This window comes from Epinephelus fuscoguttatus, linkage group LG4, assembly GCF_011397635.1.
Source record: "Epinephelus fuscoguttatus linkage group LG4, E.fuscoguttatus.final_Chr_v1".
Lineage (NCBI taxonomy): Eukaryota > Metazoa > Chordata > Actinopteri > Perciformes > Serranidae > Epinephelus > Epinephelus fuscoguttatus.
Genome location: NC_064755.1, coordinates 29,627,139 through 29,644,935, shown reverse-complemented (window position 1 = coordinate 29,644,935; position 17,797 = coordinate 29,627,139). Strand labels below are relative to the sequence as shown.

Sequence of the window (17,797 nt, the reverse complement as noted above, 5' to 3'; positions counted from 1 at the left end):
CTTTGCTGATATCATTCTTTGCAGCACCAGGCTTAGCAAGGGTTGCGGTCCAGAGGGCACAAAGCACGAGAGGCATGGCCTTTATATCCGGGCTTCAACTCTCACAGGGTTCAGACAATAGATTACAAGAGATTAGTGACATCATAAATCATCTTTCAGAGCATTTTGGCCTTTTTTGTAAAACAGCAAGCTAGACTTAAAACATTATAAAACAATATGACACAATTTGTTGTACGCTATATTTATAGTGGCAATGAATATTATTTGATATCTTGGTGCAGTATTATGGAGGAGAGTGAGTCATCCTTAGATCCTATCCTCTGGCCAGTCTATACCACAGTCTAATGTTAGGTTATACTGACTCTTGGTGGTCAGATGAAGTACTACAAGCACTGTTAATAAAGCAGGGATTATTTTATGTGTGCAAAACCTGTTGAAACACACTCTTAATTATTAATATGTAAGTGTATAAAATCTATCTAAAAGAAACATAGTTGTAAAAATGTAAAGCTGCCAAGTGCACACTACTTATCGTCAGATCCAGATCGAAATGTGGAAATGTGATGTAAATTTATCATGAAACAATGACATAGCACCACCTCCAGGTAAATGAGAGAACTATCATTTCAACAAAACTAGAAAAACATAATTATTTCTTCATCCCGTGCAGTGAAAGACTTGACATTTGAGCACAATTTGAAATAAATAGTCAACGAATTATTAGTCGACTGACAGAAAATTAATCCATAACTACTGTAAAATGCCTGAAATTCTCTCAGCCAAGCTTTTCAAACGTGAATATTTGCTGACATCACATCATCATTAAGATAGACAGATATTAAACTGAACAGCTTGATGATTTGGGCTGCTGGTTGGACGTCTAAAGGTGTCACCTTGGGGTTAGACAAACTGTGATGGACAATTTTCACTATTTTGTGACATTTTATGGATCAAACAATTAATCAATTTATCAAGAAATTAATAAACAGATGAATCAAAAAGAAAATAGTAACTGCAGCCCTAATTTTGATGTAACTATTACTACCTTTTCCACCAGTTTCTCACACCATCCAGTCCAGTGGCAATAAGCCACCAGCAGTAAGTACAATCTGTTCACCTTTTTTTTTTATAATCCTTGAATTAATGTCAGCATTGTTATAATATTATATCAACATGGCAGGAAGAGCTAGCAGAGCAACTAAGGTAAGGTATATTACTTTTAATTGGGCCTGCAGCATTTTATCTGGTGGAGGTTACGTTTTATCTTATGTCTGCATGTTGTTGTTGTTGTTATTATTATTAACAGGACAATACGTTCTAAGTTATAAACTGATTTAATGAGGTAAATTATGCAAACTAATGCAGTGTTGCTGACAAGTCGAAGGAAAATATAATTGGAAATCACATTTCACAATCCATAATGCTACTTTTGTTTTTGCTTTACTGTACGAGAAAGAGTTAGTGGACATGAAGAAACATATGAACAACACAAATGAGATGGAAACATTGATGAGGATGACTAAGATTGCTGTTGTGAAGGAGAGACAGCAAGAAGGAGCTTTACAACAGTTTAGCAACAAATGCGACACTGTGGAGGCACTGAGGGGAGTTTCTATAAGGAGCTCTTGCAAAGGAGGAGAGCTGAGATAAAGAACACTGCTGGAGGAGATAGGGTTTGTAAAGGAGCATCAGTGGGAGAGCACAGCAACAGACACATCAAATAGCAAAGCATTCAGTTTGGGATAATGCTCCTTCATTGGATTCTTTGGGGAGAATGGCTCACTGGATTCTGTCAGTCTATTTCTGAACTGGCCCATTAAAGTAAAAACAAGCGTCTTTCTTTTCTCAGGAGCCCAAGAAGAAGATATGTACACCTGTATAATCCCATAGAAAAAGTGTGCAATACTTGTCCAAACAGTTAGAGCAAGGTGTTAATAAAGCTATGGTTTTATTGGAGGTCCTAGTATACGGTGTTAAAGAGAAATTTGCATTATACTGTAAGGTGCTATTTAGACGAAGTAATACACATACCTGCTTTAAGGTGATGTATGTACCTAACATTTTAGCCACACTATTCAAATTAGCTTATCCTATAACCATGGAAGGTACTGAATTATTAACTATAAATGACATTAGATGTAATTAGCCTAACTTTTTATTATTTTACATGGCAGAAAAAACACAAGTGAAATGAATAAAGGCATAAATAATGTAGGTAACGGAGGCATTACTGCAAAATAATTACTACACCTGTGACATACTTGCCATGACGAGTTTAGCTAGGTTAGCTAACCGTTAGCCCCATTCAGGACAACCGTTAGCTGCTGTAAAAAAGAAATTAAAAAAAAAATGGAAATACATTTTCCACATTTGATTGTTTCGAAGTCTGACATTAGTCTAGAATAGCCTTGTCTGTAATTGGTATCACTTTTTGCTGCGCATTAAAAAACATACTTGTACTTTTGAAACATTAGCACTTGATAAGATGGAGTCACGGAGATAACGTTAGCTTTAGCATCTCTTTTAAAACTAGCCTAATTTAATGCTACAAGCCAAACTTCAACACGACGACCAGTTTTGATAAACTCACCTCCGTTTTGAAGACATTTTGGCCTCCTCAAAGACTTCCTTTCAATGACTGGAACAAAAAAATGTCCTCTCTGCTGCAGTTAAGAATTACATCGTTAGTTTTTTCCCCGAGCTGCAAGTTGTACCATAACGTTTCTCCTGGTCTTTGACCCCAGCAGGACTAACTGCGTCATGCCCACCCCAATCATCCATGGGCCCAGACCATAATGCCTACTAATTGGTACCAGCCAAGGTGGCAAATTCTAGTTTGGTATTTTGAAAAGGTCTTTATGTCTAGACACCATATATTTATGATAACTCTTCCCAGATGGCAGCTTGGTCACAAGTAATGCCATCAACCTTCAATGACACCAACCATTAAACCAAAGAATGAAAAAAAAACCCCATAATACTTTATTTGAACAGAACATGTCATACAAACAAAGAATTCCTCTTTCATTCACCTTGTTTAACCAACAGTCATGATCATCATCATCATCATTAACATCATTACCACAAACATCATGTCATATTAATATCCATCAAGTATCCTGTTTGTTCACCAACCATTTAACCAAAGAATGAATATTTCTTAGATTAGATAAATATTAGGCTTTAAAATTCATTAGGTAGTCTTAAATTTGAATATATATGAGCCTTCAATTGCCACAAATGTGTCTACTTCCATTATTTCATCTTTTTATTTATTTATTCATTTTGTTTAAAATGAGTCGAGCTTATCTATCTTAAGTCCTCACATCTGATGTTACAAATCCTTAAACCAGTCACTGACTCTAATACTGTCTTTTACTTTATCAGTCTTAAATTTGGTTCAGTTATGTCTTAAGCATTAACTTTAAGTGTCTGATACTTGTAGACACCCTGCAATATCCATTCTCGGGTATTCTGTTTATTTATCATCATCATTATCATCATTATCATTATCATCATCATCATCATTATTATCATCATAGTCAACCAGTTCAAGACAACTTCTACATCCTCCCACTGATGGCTGCAGTTTGTAACTTGCACATTTCTGTTCTGTGTACTTTAGTTTAGCTAGCTTGCAGGCCAATAATGGCAAAACAAGGATTGTCCCAAAAATTAATACAGTGCAACCAGAGGAAAAAGTACTCATATACTTCACTCAACTAAATACCTCAGTGTAAAAAAACACTCTTGCTTGAAGTAGACTATAAAAGTTCCTGCATTCAAAATCTTACTTGAGTAAAAGTACAATTATTAGCATCAAAGTATAGACCACTTCAAGTAGGCCTACCAAAAGTAAAAGTACTGCAAAACACTGCATATGATATCACTGTGTTATAAGTGATGCATTAATGTGTAAGCATCACTACAGGACAGTTCACCACTCAGTAAATATAATGCAGTGCTCTGGAGTTTAAGTAGATGATGGGGTAGTTAATGCTCAGTTGGTGACCTCTAGTGGTCACTAAAAATTTAGATATTTGTGTTTTTGTATGACAATTCTTTCTTAATTCCTTTAGAAGGTCTATTTCTATACTGTTAATCTCTTGTTTTATCCCAAGGGCCTGTGCATCTTTTCTTTTGTCAGTTTTTATCCACCTGTTTTATTACACTGCTGCTGTTTTCATTTCGCCTCAGTATGTTGATGCCTACTATGTGGTGTTGTCTATTGTTTTCTGCTTATGTGTTGCCTTTCATTACCTATTGTATGCCATGTACACACTTGCCATGCACCTATATGTACTATGTGTCCAAGACAAATTCTTCCTAAGATCTCATCTCATCTCATCTCATCTCATCTCATCTTTTCTTTTCTTGTCTTTACTGCTTCAGCTGGTAACTCAACTACTTTATACAGGTCTACTGCTGGTTTGCTTAAGTGTGGTATGATATATGAATAGTCATTGTTCACTGCACTTAATCTAAAAGGGTTGTACATATTTTGCATTTTTGGAAGTAAATCAAATCATGAAACAGATATTTTAGTATAGTGGCAGCACACACACACACACACACACACACACACACACACACACACACACACACACACACACACACACACACAGTCTTCCGCCTCTTCTCATTTTGATGAATGAACTCCATTCCATCTGTGCTTTACAAAATCAGCGTTGAACTCTAACAGTAAATCCTCTGAGCGCTAATCCATGAGCAACTGGCATCAGGCAGAGTAGCTATCAAGAGGGCAAAGTAAGGACAAAGCATGTGACACAGAAATAAGACCACAGACTGATTCAAAGTGTTACAGAGCGGTATCTGTATAGTGAGAAATAATGAGGATTCAATGCATTTAACCAACAATTAGTCATTAAACTGACCAGTTATAATAGCACTCCTGCAAAAGTTTGTGGTAAAAAAATTGGTTTAGTAGAACTTCACGAAAAATCAAAAATGGTAATGTGCATGGTTATGTCCTTGATCTCTTGTGTCATCTTGTGGTTGCAGGACAATAACATTTAAGTTGTGTTTGTAGTTGTCTGTTTTGTGGCAGAATTTAATTATAGAGCTTGAAAAAGGAGACAAAGATTGTGTGTACAGTGTACGCTTTATGCAAGATGCTGAATATTCTTTTGTTTCCCTACTGCAACAGATTTTCCTTTAACAATATTGTGGTTTAATTTTACATTTTGATTTAATTTTTCCAATAAAATAAAAAATATTATATATTATATTATATTATATTATATTATATTATATTATATTTTATAATATATAAAATAAAATAATAAAATAAAATTAAATTCAATTAAATGTAATGAAATGAAAATAAGAGACAAAAAAAAAGAGAGAAAAAAACCCCCAGCAATTTTAAAGTGACTGTGCATCTTGACGTCCAAGATACTCCAATAAAGGTTTCCATACTTTTTTAAATTCTCCTGCCCTCCCTTTGGATATGAAGTAAGTCTCTCCAATACAATACAAAATGCCACCTCCCTCACTCAAACATGTATCAAAGGTACATCCATTTTCGTCCAAGATAAAGCTATTGTCCCCCTAACCCACAGGAGTCCAAAATTAACTGTTATGAACCAAAAATGAAGTTATTTGGATAAAGTTCACAGAGGCCTATCTTTGCTCTGTGAGGCACCTTTGCATCATCAGTCTCTCAACAAATATTTCCCAGTATTTTTAAAATTTTGGACAGTGCCATACATAGTAAAACAGAGTACCTTTTTTTCCAGACATTTTAAACAAGAGTCTAGGATGTCAGCGGACCACTGATTCACTTTGACAGGAGTGATGTAAGGTCTCATTAACCATGTATATCCTCCTGAGACCCTGTGTCTTCAACTTATCTGAGGACATCACATTTTGGGTTTACTTGACCTTATACTTCATTCTTCATACATTCTACTTAACTTAGACCTGTTGTCCTTGTTTGCAGACACATTTTGTGCCATTTAGTGGTAGTAAGAGCGCAATACACTAATCTATGTAAAACCAAGATGGCAGCCATCTCTGCCAAGTCAGTCTGCAGCCAATCCTGACACAAAAGTAGACAAGGTCCAAAATAATTAGGAGGTACTCTTTTGACGACACTGGGACTTTATTACTGTCTCGTTTAAGGACACTGGGACTTAATTATCATTGACAATGTTTAGTTTTTATGCTCATCAGATTCTACTGATCCCAAATAGCTAGCAGAAATTAAAAAAGGCATACCAAACAAAAGTTTGGGCCTCTGTAATAGTTTAATTCTCGTATTAACTGATTTGTTTTGGGGCTTTTAATCAGTCTCCTGTGTGTCCTTTAGAAATTCCAGACCACTGCAACAGTTATTGGTGTCTTGTGTCCATGCAGGGTGTGTACTTGCATGTGCACGATACAAATAGTTAGTTAGTTAGTTAATCAGTTAGTAGTAGTTATTTCAAACATGTAAATAGCAAATAAATAGTCACACAGTGGTAGACAAACAAAGAAAAAAATAGGTTACTAAAGTGGGAGTAAGACAAAGTACGAACTTATTTATTCCCACCCCTTCTTCATATATTAATTATAGTCAATTATGTAGCTCCCCATCACTGTAAAGCTGTACCATAATTAATTCTCCTAGACCTTTTTTTTTTTTGCCTTTAATTGATAGGACAGCGTCAGTGTGAAAGGGGAGAGAGAGAGGGGGAATGACATGCAGCAAAGGGCCACAGGCTGGAGTCAAACCCGGGCTGCTGCGGCAACAGCCTTGTACATGGGGCACCTGCTCTATCCACTAAGCCACCGACACCCCACTCTCCTAGACCTATTCTAATATATTACATTAATTGCAATAATATTTGTCTTACAGCATGATATATAAATAATTACAAAATTACTTAGAAAATAGAAATTCAAAAAATAATCTTATCTTTATATCCTGCCCAATCATGACAGATATGTTTTACTTTGTCAAACTATGTAGGATATATGTACACAATCTACACCGCTCAGCCAAAACATTGAAACCACTGACAGGTGAAGTGAATAACTTTGATTATTTTGTTAGAGTGCATTATTCTATTGGGAACCCTTTGGTACTGGCATTCATGTGGATACCACCTGACATGTTCCACACACTCAAACACCATTGCATACCAAGTATCCCCCCTCATGGCAACAGCACTCCCCAATGGCAGTGCCCCCCCAGCAGAAAAAAGCAGCATGCCACACTACAAAAACTGTTTAGAAATGGCCTGTGGAGTGTAACAAAGAGCTCAAGGTGTTGACCTGGCTTCTAAATTTCCCAGGTCTCAATCTGCTCAAGATGGGGCCTCCTTGGATCTGACTTGGCTCTGACCTGTCGAGACATGGACACAGGATCTCTGGGAGTGTCCTGCGGTGTCTGGCACCAGTGCATTGGCGGCAGAACCATTTAGTCCAGTGGGTTGTGAGGTGGGTTAATGGTACATGCCACAGATGCTCATTCAGATTGGGATCTGGGGAATTTGGAGGCCAGGTTCACACTCTGGGGTCTCGGTCACATTCCTTGGGCCATTCCTGAGCCATGTTTGCATGATTACATGGTGCACTATCCTGCTGGGGGGCCACTGCCATTGGGGAGTAACCTACTGTTGCCATGAGGGGGGGTACTTGGTCTGCAACTGTGTTTAAGTGGGTGGAACATGTCAGGTGGTATCCACATGAATGCCAGAACCAAAGGTTTCCCAGCAGAACAATGCACTGGAACAAAATAACCAAAGTTATTCACTTCACCTGTCAGATACACATAGCCTACATACACAAAACTGATGGCAATAAACAGATGAATAAATAACGAGTAAATACCTTCCTCATTCTTGTGCCTTGTGAAAACAACAACAACCACTATTACTAATAGTGGAAAAGTATTATTTGCCTCATATGATGATTTGTTTTTCTTCTCTTGGGAAAGCATAGTCATGACTTTGGAACCGAGCATTTTGATAAAGCAGACAGTGCTCATTAATTTACTTCGAAGCAAAAGATAAATGATAAGTAGCCTTTTCATCTCATACTGTGCAGTGTCTTCAGCCTGTGCTTTTTCAGGCCACCATATGCAGTTTCATGAAGTGTTACATAACCTCCTGGCAGCAGAGCAGCGCGCCTCATGAAGCCGAGCAGTGTTGGCTGCGTCTTTAACGCGGCAGGTAACACTGACACAAGGACCGCTCGCCACACATCCAGGCGGAGGTTGTTGTTATCCTGTGGGAAGGGTTGATCTGACAGCATTCAACTCCTATTTCCTCTGCATATTTAATACATGTCGTCAGCTCGGTGGTCATTGACGCAGCGCTATCCAGAAGGTGTGTGCTTGTGTTTGCACGGACAGACACGCACATTACGATCTGCCTCTGCGTCTGTACCGTCTGTGCCCCTCCCTCTCTGACTCCCAGCATCACTGGCAGCCCGGTGATGCTGTCATAAACCGGAGAATAAATTCCCGTTTAACGACCCTGGGGAGGCGTCGTATCCTGTGAATGGTTATTATGGTTGGCTGCGTTAATTTGTAAGTACAGGCCTGTAATGTGTTGCTGGATGCGACCCCGTTCAGATGCGTAACACAACCCGCTTGTTGTAGGCTGTTGCTGTTTTTGTTTGGGCTTGTAAGGATATATTTGATGCTGTGTGGAAGCCGTCGGGGTGAATAATACATTTGTCTTCCAAGGGCATCAGTGAGCGACACGGTGCGGCAGCGATGTGCACGTCTGACGGCTAGACGGAGCAAGAGAGGGACGGAGCCTGTTCGTGCAGCTGCAGTCGTTGACTCCTCGCAGTTATCGCTCATATCCAGGGTTCAAGCACTCTGCTTCTCGCTCCTCACTCGGTTCACCGCCTGGCTTTAGGATGCGACGTCATGACTTGATCGCGCCTGACAGATGTTGCTGTGTTGCAGTTGCACGGGCATAGATCCTCCGCGTGCGCTCGCTGTTTTGATTTTCTGGTTGGCGGTGATGATTCTGTAAGAAAAAACGGTTCGTGCGATTCATGCCAAGTCCTCGCTTTGTGCTCGGGCAGACAGCAACATTCATTTAGTCTTCGGGATTGCATAAAATGATACCTGGATCTGCCGCATCAATGCTACCATCTGCAGAAGCTGCGAAATTGTACCAGACCAATTACGTCCGCAACTCCCGTGTCATCGGACTTTTATGGGCCATCTTCACTATCCTGTTCGGCATTGTTAACGTGACCATCTTCTCACAGCCCTATTGGATTGGGGATGGCGTGGATACGCCGCAGGCCGGCTACTTCGGCCTTTTTCACTATTGCGTCGGAGACGGGATCTCCAGAGAGCTGGCCTGCCAGGGCAGCTTCACCGAGTTCGCCGCGATCCCCTCCACCGCGTTCAAGGCCGCCTCCTTCTTCATTGGGATGTCCATGATGCTGGTCGTCACCTGCATCGGCTGCTTCAGTCTCTTCTTCCTGCTCAGCACCTCCACCGTGTACAAGATCTGCGGCTGGATGCAAGCAGCATCAGGTAAGTGCCTGTCGGCGCTTCCTACGGCGCGGTGCAGGGGCTGGAGGGGACCTTGAAAGGTACTTAGAGGATTTATTGTCACTGTATTCACTACATGAAGGAAGGGCATGTATTCATGCTACCCAGCTACACTGTCACATGCTATATAAATATTTTCTAAATGAAAATAAATCAGTGTTGGGTCCTGAACATGACATTTAGGGGCCTAATTCTTTCTGTATAGGGTCCTTTGCATGATACCTTTTTGTCAACTCTTAAACTAGGGCTGATTTGAATTTGATTGATCACTTGATTAGATAAATGAACTGCCAATATGAGCAGCCAAAGTGAAGATAAGCAGACCGTGTCCAGGATCACTCCTGGAGCTGTCAGCCAACGCTGCTGTCCATGGTGCTGAAGTGATGCTGGGGACACAGCTGGTGTATTTACAGTCAGTCACATACTTATTAACTGTATAAGCTACAGGTGTACTTCAAAATATCTACATAAAATCATGTGAGACTTTCCCTGTTATACTCTCCTTGCATTTACAAATATTACTAACATTAACAAACCATTCATTCATTCACTCATTTTCTGTGACCGATTATCCTGTTAGGGGTCGTGGGTGTGCTGGAGCCTGTCCCAGCTGACAGTGGGTAAGAGACGGGGTACACCCTGGACAGGTTGCCAGACTATCACAAAGCATTCACAACTTAAACGCTGACACGATGTAAGATTTCACTTTATTGTAAGAAAAATAACGCAGAAATACAACTACACAAGATAACATTCAACCGAACAGCAAAACACACACTACAAGAGCCACAAATCACATCAGACATTATGAAAAGTGGATGCAGTGCAAGAAATAACTGTTAGCTGCTGCCTTGTGTTTGCATTGTCATGGAAAACTGCTCTGTAAAACACTCAGTCACAGAATCAATAGACACACAAAACACCGTTAGACTTCAAGTGAAATTATTGTAATTACCAGGAGACAAAAACAGACCTTGCACATAGAAAAGTCTCCAACAAGGTTTTTTTTCCAGAGACAAAGAAAGTCATGGTGATTGGTTGTCTGCCAAAAGACAGACTTCCATCCAATCCAAAAAAGCCTCGCCAAATCATACCATTATGTTATGATCACACATTTGTTTTAACTCAGCTAAACCTGAGGCCCTTACTTCCTGAAGGACAGATACAAACCTTAGTTCTGTCTCTCTCAATTGTCCAAACTCAATACAGCAGAATGAAAAGTCACAATATCTGAAACTGATAAACTTTCACATTTTATAATAGCTTGCTTCCTCATTGAAATGATAACCGCATGTGTTTAATCATCACCTTACCCTTACAAAACGTGTATCAGAAAACCTGGTGGTCAATTTGGAAGTGACAGCAGGCTCCAATTAGGAACCTCCAATCAGACTACATAGGCCTGATACCATGGATGGATTACTCCACAGGTCCCTGGCCTTCACAGACAACCTGTCACTTAAATTACCAACCAGAGAGAGGCTCAAAATTACCAAAAAGAGACACTAAGAGGCCACAAAGAGATGAAAGAGAATTCCAAAGAGGCACCAAATAACGATAAAAATGGGGAAAACAACCTCAAAGAGACAGAAAACCACAAAAGGATGCACAGCAACTAAAGAAAGATGCAAAACAGCAACAAAAAAAAGAGGCAAAACCACCTCAAAGTCTGTGTCTTGCTCCTGTGTAGGAGAAGTGGTGGGACCTTTTGCACAGCTGTGCCCAGGGGCCCATTGTCTGATAATCCGCCCATGCCTGATACCAACCTTAATAAGTGGATCAGATATTGGCAATGATGTAACCAATCCAGTGCTTTGTCAGTATCATCAAATTGTTTCCTCTATCATTCATCCAGTCGTGGCACTTTTCAGTGATCCCAGTCTTTGGTCTGACGTTACCTCACATAAAAGTGATCCCAATGAGTTCCACACAGTGAAGTATACAGTGAGTTAAGTTATGGGACTCGGTGTCAAGAAAGAAAAAGTTGGATTGGTGCATTTTTAGTTTAAGTTGTGTGTTTTTTAATTTTTCTCGGTAGTGGTCCATTTGTTTATATTAGGAGCATGCATTGTGCCTGAAGCCAGTCTTTGCTTTATATAACAATATAGAGACATTGGTGCGTTGATGTTTATACATCAGTGTGGCTCTTTGTTTTTCATCATAACCCCTTCCCTTAATATATCACCCCAACAAAAGTGCACATGTATGCAGCTGAAACTTCTGAAAAGTGCACATCTCTTTGCATAATTGGTCAAAAATTATGGTTGAATGTGACTGGATAATATCATGCAGTATTTGCAAATGAGATTGCATGATCACATAAAATAGATTCATAAATGAAATGCATAATAATGCTGGTGTTATAGCATCTAAAGCCTTATTCCCCCTGCACAAAAAACACTAACATCTGGCTTTTTAATGTAACGGGAAAGGTTACAATCAGCATTCACACCTGGGTCAAATGACTCTGCAGTAGTTATGGGAATTTATTGACTTTGGCTCTGATCAGCATTGATGGAAACACAACAATCCTTTACTGGCGAGATGCAATGGTGCATCACAACAAAATACCATCCATCTCAACCCAAGCAGCACTTAAACATCGCTCCAAATTAGTCTGCACTGAGTTTGAAAGAGAAACTAAATAAGTAAGAGATATATAAAAAGAAGTAAACACCGCAAAGTTTCCACTGTGTTTTATGCTGCTACTGTTCTCTGACCTGCTCTCTAGTCAAACGTGACACACCAAAAACAAACAAACAAACAAACAAACAAACAAAAAAATCCCCCACACAGAAAGGCGTGCTTGTCTGCTGCAGAGCCATGTACACAGCTGTTGTCTACTAACAATAAGAAAGGAGTTTATGGCCTATTTTCGGCATGTTTCCCTTGTTTAAACAGTTTATCTTCTGCCAACAGGTGTGTGTGGGTGAGTGTTTGTGTGGTCGAGTCGGGGGTGTTGAGGGGTGTTTGAATGTTATCGGGGTCAGTAGTTCAGCTGCTGGCAGCTTTTTGTCACTGCAACTGTGAGCTAATGTCATCCAGCGTGAGCCGAGGCCTCCATCATCTGAAAGAGGTCCAAACGTTGCCAAACATCAGTCTGCTCAGTTGAACCCAGTGGTTGAAGCAGCTGGCTTCCTGTTCGCAAAAAAAAAAAAAAAAAAACAGAATTGGGGGGGTGATTTGGAACAGTTCCAGCTCAGTGTGTTATGTTGGGCTGAATTAATGCAATAAGCCTGTTTAATGAGGAGACCGCCGGGCTTTGTGCTTCTGCAGCTAAGAGATGAAAGAGAAAGCCAAGAGGAGAGACCCTGACCACGGCAAGCTGGCACTGGGACACCTAATGAGGAAGCCTGGCTGCTTAGCACTGTCAAACTTCATTACGCTTAGCTGAAGGTTAAACTCACGCTGCCTTCGCTTACTAGCCCCGTGGAGGACAGGTGGCCCACTGGCATCTGTAATGGGCCCCTTACTGTCAGCTGATGTTTTGATGAGGAGGTACAAATCATCAATATGATAGTGATAAATGGCAGGCCAGAATCTGTGTGTGCAAGGGAAAGCAAAGGAGTGAGAGATGATTGCCTTATTTCTGTATTGCTCTCCTCTGTTTTATCCTCTATCTCCACATCTTATGCCAGTAATGCTTCTTTTGTTTTTTCATTGTCAGTCTATATTTTATATTTATATCCCTGCCTTTGTTGCAGAATTATATGGCGTGAAAAAACAGCACATAACACCACGCCTCATTGAGTAAAAGGGCAATTCATACACACTAACTCAATATCAAGGTCACACTGTATGTGTTGGCCACGTATATGTAATTTAAGTGATATACTGTACGCCACACTGGCAGCAGCTTCCACAAATCCCCTTGGGCTGAGGTCAGGAGGTTGTGAATAAACACTTAACAACATATAACAAATTCACACCGTCACACAGAGCTCGGCTCTAGCGAGTCAGCCGGTGTGAGCACGCACAGCCATCTCCAGGAAGAGTTTTCTGTGAAGCCCAGGTTATAAGAAAAAAAAAAAAAAGCTGAATGTTTGATGAGAAAGCAAACCACCAGGACACATTAGAAGTCTCAAAATGTCTACCACAGCCAAACAAAGTTGAGTGCAGAGATGCTCCTGCATCCATCCTGCCCTAGATGGACTCGTATCCTTCTTTTACCTCACCGGAGCTATTTCTGTCCGTGCATCTGCTCAAGTCCACGGCATGCAGATGTAAGTGTGTGCTTTTCTGTCCGCCGAGCTGAGCACAGCAAGATGCATGATGCACAAGCTTCTTTACCTTATCACTTTCTGTTACCTCCACACAATTTCACCCTTCTGTGCATCTGGGCTCGTCTCACCTGTTCATTTTGACCTCGCCGTATCTCCAATTCCACTCTCTTTTCATACCTTTTCTTTTCCTCAGCTCGCCTCTCCCCTCTCTCCGTCTTTTCTCTTTGTAACCTTGTTCCACTGCTGCCCATTCCCCTCTCCATCTTCCCTGCCCTGTAACTGCAGTCCTTCAGGGTCTGCACGCCAATTAACTAAGAAGACTGTGAGGTCAATGATAATTACTTCACCGTTTTATTACCCCGTCTACGCACTCCGTTATGTCAGCTGCCAGCCCTTTTCTATATTTGATTAGGTTTTTGTTTCTCCTCAAAAACACATGAGTCATACCTGTGAATAAGCAAGACGTAAGCTTTGTAAAGTCAGCAGAACAAATGTGCAGCATGAGGGTGGCTTCTCTGGAAAGATAGAGACTGGTTTTCAAAGAACTGCGTTTACTTAGAGGTCAGATGTCTATTTTTCCCTCTTTATGTTTTGCTCTGTTCTGTTAGTGTGGGCCTGCTTGTGTGAATGTTGTTGTTGCTTCACTGAAATAAAACGTTTCTTTAGAATTGACAGAGAAGCAAATTGACAAAATGACATTCTGAAGCATCCTCTGAATCTGTTGATGTCTTTGGTTAACACTTCAGGGATGCCGTTTCAGATCGTGCACAAGCCTCGGCTTCTGCAGCATTTGCAGGGTTTCCTCTGATAATAAGCCACGGTAAAATTAAACATATGAACATCTGTCTGATGAGATACTCTTGGCAATATGATTATGTAAATATGATTACACGAGGAAAGAACTATTGCTGACTTTACACTCTAATTAAAAAACAGCAGGGCCACACATGGAGAACTTTAATTTTCTCGCTAAAAACCAGCAGATCTTTTTCAAGAAGTAAAAATTATTTAGTGCCCCATATAGCACAAATAACAATTTCCCTCAGGGGGCATTGCAAGATACGACACCCTCTGTCCTTGGGCCCTCGCAGTAAGGAAAAACTCCCCCCCAAAAACCCTTTAACAGCAAGAATAAATAAAAATGGAGGGCAATCTCAAGAAGAGCAACTGAGGAAGGATCTCTCTCCAAGGAAAGACAGACGAGTCTACTTCTGATGGCTGTTTAATCCACAACTGACCGTAGTTTCTGTTATGCCGCTTGACATACAGTGTACATATATGTAGGGGGCACAAGCTACGTGAGATGGCATGGGGTAGAGCAGACACAAAAATTCTAAAATAGACTTTTCTTCATGGTGTGAGGGTTTCATGCTTTATTTCTTTGTATAATCATACAATATTGAAAAGTTTAGTCAAATAACTGACAGTTTGTTTGTCAGACTGTAGTGAAAATTGGAATTTTGTCCAAGGTGACGTCCTCAAATTACTTGTTTACTATCACATAAGACAAAGAGAAAGAAGCAAATCCTCAAAACTTAGAAGCTGAAGTTACAGAATGTTGGGTACTGATGCTTAGAAAATTACTTTAATGACTTCAACAATTCTTAAAATATTCAAAACAGTATTTTCCATCAAACAACTGACTTTTGTTTGACTTAATTAGACCAGTAATCACGGGTCTGATCTTACTACTGCAACATATCCTTGTACGATGGTTTGTATGTTATCTAACAAACTAGCACCCCTCGAATGATGTTATGCACTGAAAGTAAAGTTACTTTATTCACGTCAAATTATGTAGGTGGGGTTTATGAAAACAATGGAGATGATGTACCTTGAAAGTAACTCAAGGTTCACTTGGTTTCACACAGTCAGAACACTGGTCTCCTGGGGGAAAGTCCTGTGTTGTTTGACCCATCCACCTCCACAACCTGCCTCTTTACACAGACTTACTTCTTCACTCCTGCCAACGCATTGGTCTTGTGACTGCAGCCTTTCCACTTCTGTGGCTAATACACAAATTACTGGCTCATGATTACCTTGGTTACATACAAATTGTGGTGCATTTCTTTTCGTATACATATATGTAACAGTGCATGATGGCAGCCTGACTATAGACCTTAGAGTAATATGGGATCTCATTTATAAATGTCATGTATGCACAAAACAAAGTCTGAAAGAGGCATACAGCACTTCCCATGCAAAAGTCTCCATGTATAAAAACAAACTTGATAGCTGAACTTTGACCCATGCATAGGAACAGTTTGGAGAAAGGAAACTGGCAATGCAGAAGCCTGATTGTAGAAACTGTTGAATAATTTTTGCACACGCCTTTTTTGGCTTTTGTTCGTATGTACATTTTTAGTATGGATCCTACGCACTGTTGTATAAATGAGATCCCTGGTGAATGGAGCTGCTAGGCTGCTACATACTGTACATTTAAACTGCATGTATACAGTAAGAAGGGCACTTGTGGCAGTCCGTCCCTTTGTAAATAAAGAAAAAGTATTCCACTATATATTCTTTTTATTGTATTTTTATGAAATATTTAAGTGACTATTATGCATCTGAGTGCCTTCAGTTTAAGTCTAAGATAAAGGTGGATAAAGATCAAACAAAAAGGATCAACGCATCAAAACTTTAAACCTGTATTGCCTGACAGATGTGAGAAAGGAAGATAAAGGGGAAACAGAGATGAAAATACAGGGAAAAAGGAACTGGGAGATAACATATGTGAGAGCAGTATGAGGTCTGAGGACAGGCGGACAGACAACAAATCAGACACCAGGGCTCAGAGCAGACGTGCTGAGTCTTTGGGTCACCTCCTTCTTTGTCTCTATTTGTCGTTATCTGTGTGTCTGTGTGGCTGGCTCTCACTCCCTTGGTCCATTAGCTCTGTTGAGAGGCTTGTTCTGAAAGGAGCATTACAGCCTAGTTGATGCAGAGGTGGAGCTCGGCGGGAGAGCAGCCGTCACAGAGCTGCACTTTTCACTGCAGCAGCACCAGACCTGTGTGCTCCAGCTCTCCAGAGTTAATGCTGTAAATGAGCACTTTTATCCTGATACCTATCAGGCTTTTAAAAGCAGATTAGTGCTTGACTGAGGAAAAGGCTGATTCTGTTGAATTTGCATGTTGCTTTGCTTTCCGTGTGTGTATGGGATTGTGCTTCAAATTCAGCTTTTTTGGAAGACAAAATAGATGCACATCCTTTGTTTGCATGTCTACATGACCAGCTGTGCCCAGGGCTTGATTTACTTTAATGGCCACATGCATTTTTGTTGACTTACAGCTAGCTCAAGTCGCCAGTCCCCAACAACATTATATTACAGCAAAAATTTGCATATAAATTAAACACATTCCTATTTAAATGCACAAAAGAGTTGACTTTAATTTGACAAAGTGCTGTGAAGAGTTGTCCATAATTGCCTTGATCCCAAAGTAGTAAACAAAGAAATGTTTTGCCAAAAAAGTCGCTATATTAATTTTTGGCACATGAGAGTTTTTTCATCTAAGACTGACTTTCGCAGCTTTTTTGTCATTCATCCCTGATCGACCTTCTGCATCTTAACTACACTGCATTCATTCACTCAAACACTGCACTCATTCACTCAAAGCGACACATCAAAGCTGTACCTCCACTGTGTTTACCCTGAAGATTTTAGTTCACGTTGCACTGCTCCATCAGTGCCAGTGAATTATTATTTATCCATACTCCAGTTCACTTCAATTTGGGCTGACTTTGTGAAGCACTTTCAAGGACAAAACTAATGCGCTGAGGAAAAATTCTTGTGTTTTTGAGTTTTTACAAAATGCCACCACATCTCCACTACTCCTACTTAAAGCTGTCGAATGAATATTCATAATATTCATCATTTTAGAGAGCAGTATAATGGGAATAATGTCAAGTGGATGAATAATGGGAGAAATAAATTAGTGACTGATCAACACTGTCACCTGGCATTTTCCACTTTACATTTTTTTAGGCCTACCACTTTCTAAATTTAGCCCCTGATCCGATCAATAAATTACCTATGGCACGTCAAAATAA

The 17,797-nt window shown here is 40.1% G+C and overlaps 2 protein-coding genes across 4 annotated transcripts in view; one reads left to right on the top strand and one right to left on the bottom strand.

Moving 5' to 3' along the window:
* reln (reelin) overlaps positions 1-17,797 on the bottom strand; it is a 226,172-nt gene that overhangs the window by 151,058 nt on the left and 57,317 nt on the right. For 2 of the 3 annotated variants that reach the window (XM_049573801.1, XM_049573800.1), the window contains exon 1: positions 2,591-2,788. The exons of the other annotated variant lie outside the window; for it this stretch is intronic. The gene's annotated coding sequence lies outside the window, so the exon portion shown is untranslated. Of the gene's footprint in view, positions 1-2,590; positions 2,789-17,797 lie in introns of those variants that run through there. 3 annotated transcript variants of the gene reach the window in all.
* Positions 8,211-17,797, top strand: part of LOC125887191 (LHFPL tetraspan subfamily member 3 protein-like) — a 43,949-nt gene continuing 34,362 nt past the window's right edge. Inside the window, exon 1 of the mRNA XM_049573840.1 lies at positions 8,211-9,508. Coding sequence (XP_049429797.1) covers positions 9,082-9,508 — 427 coding nt within the window. The 5' untranslated portion in view covers positions 8,211-9,081. The remainder of the gene's footprint in view (positions 9,509-17,797) is intronic.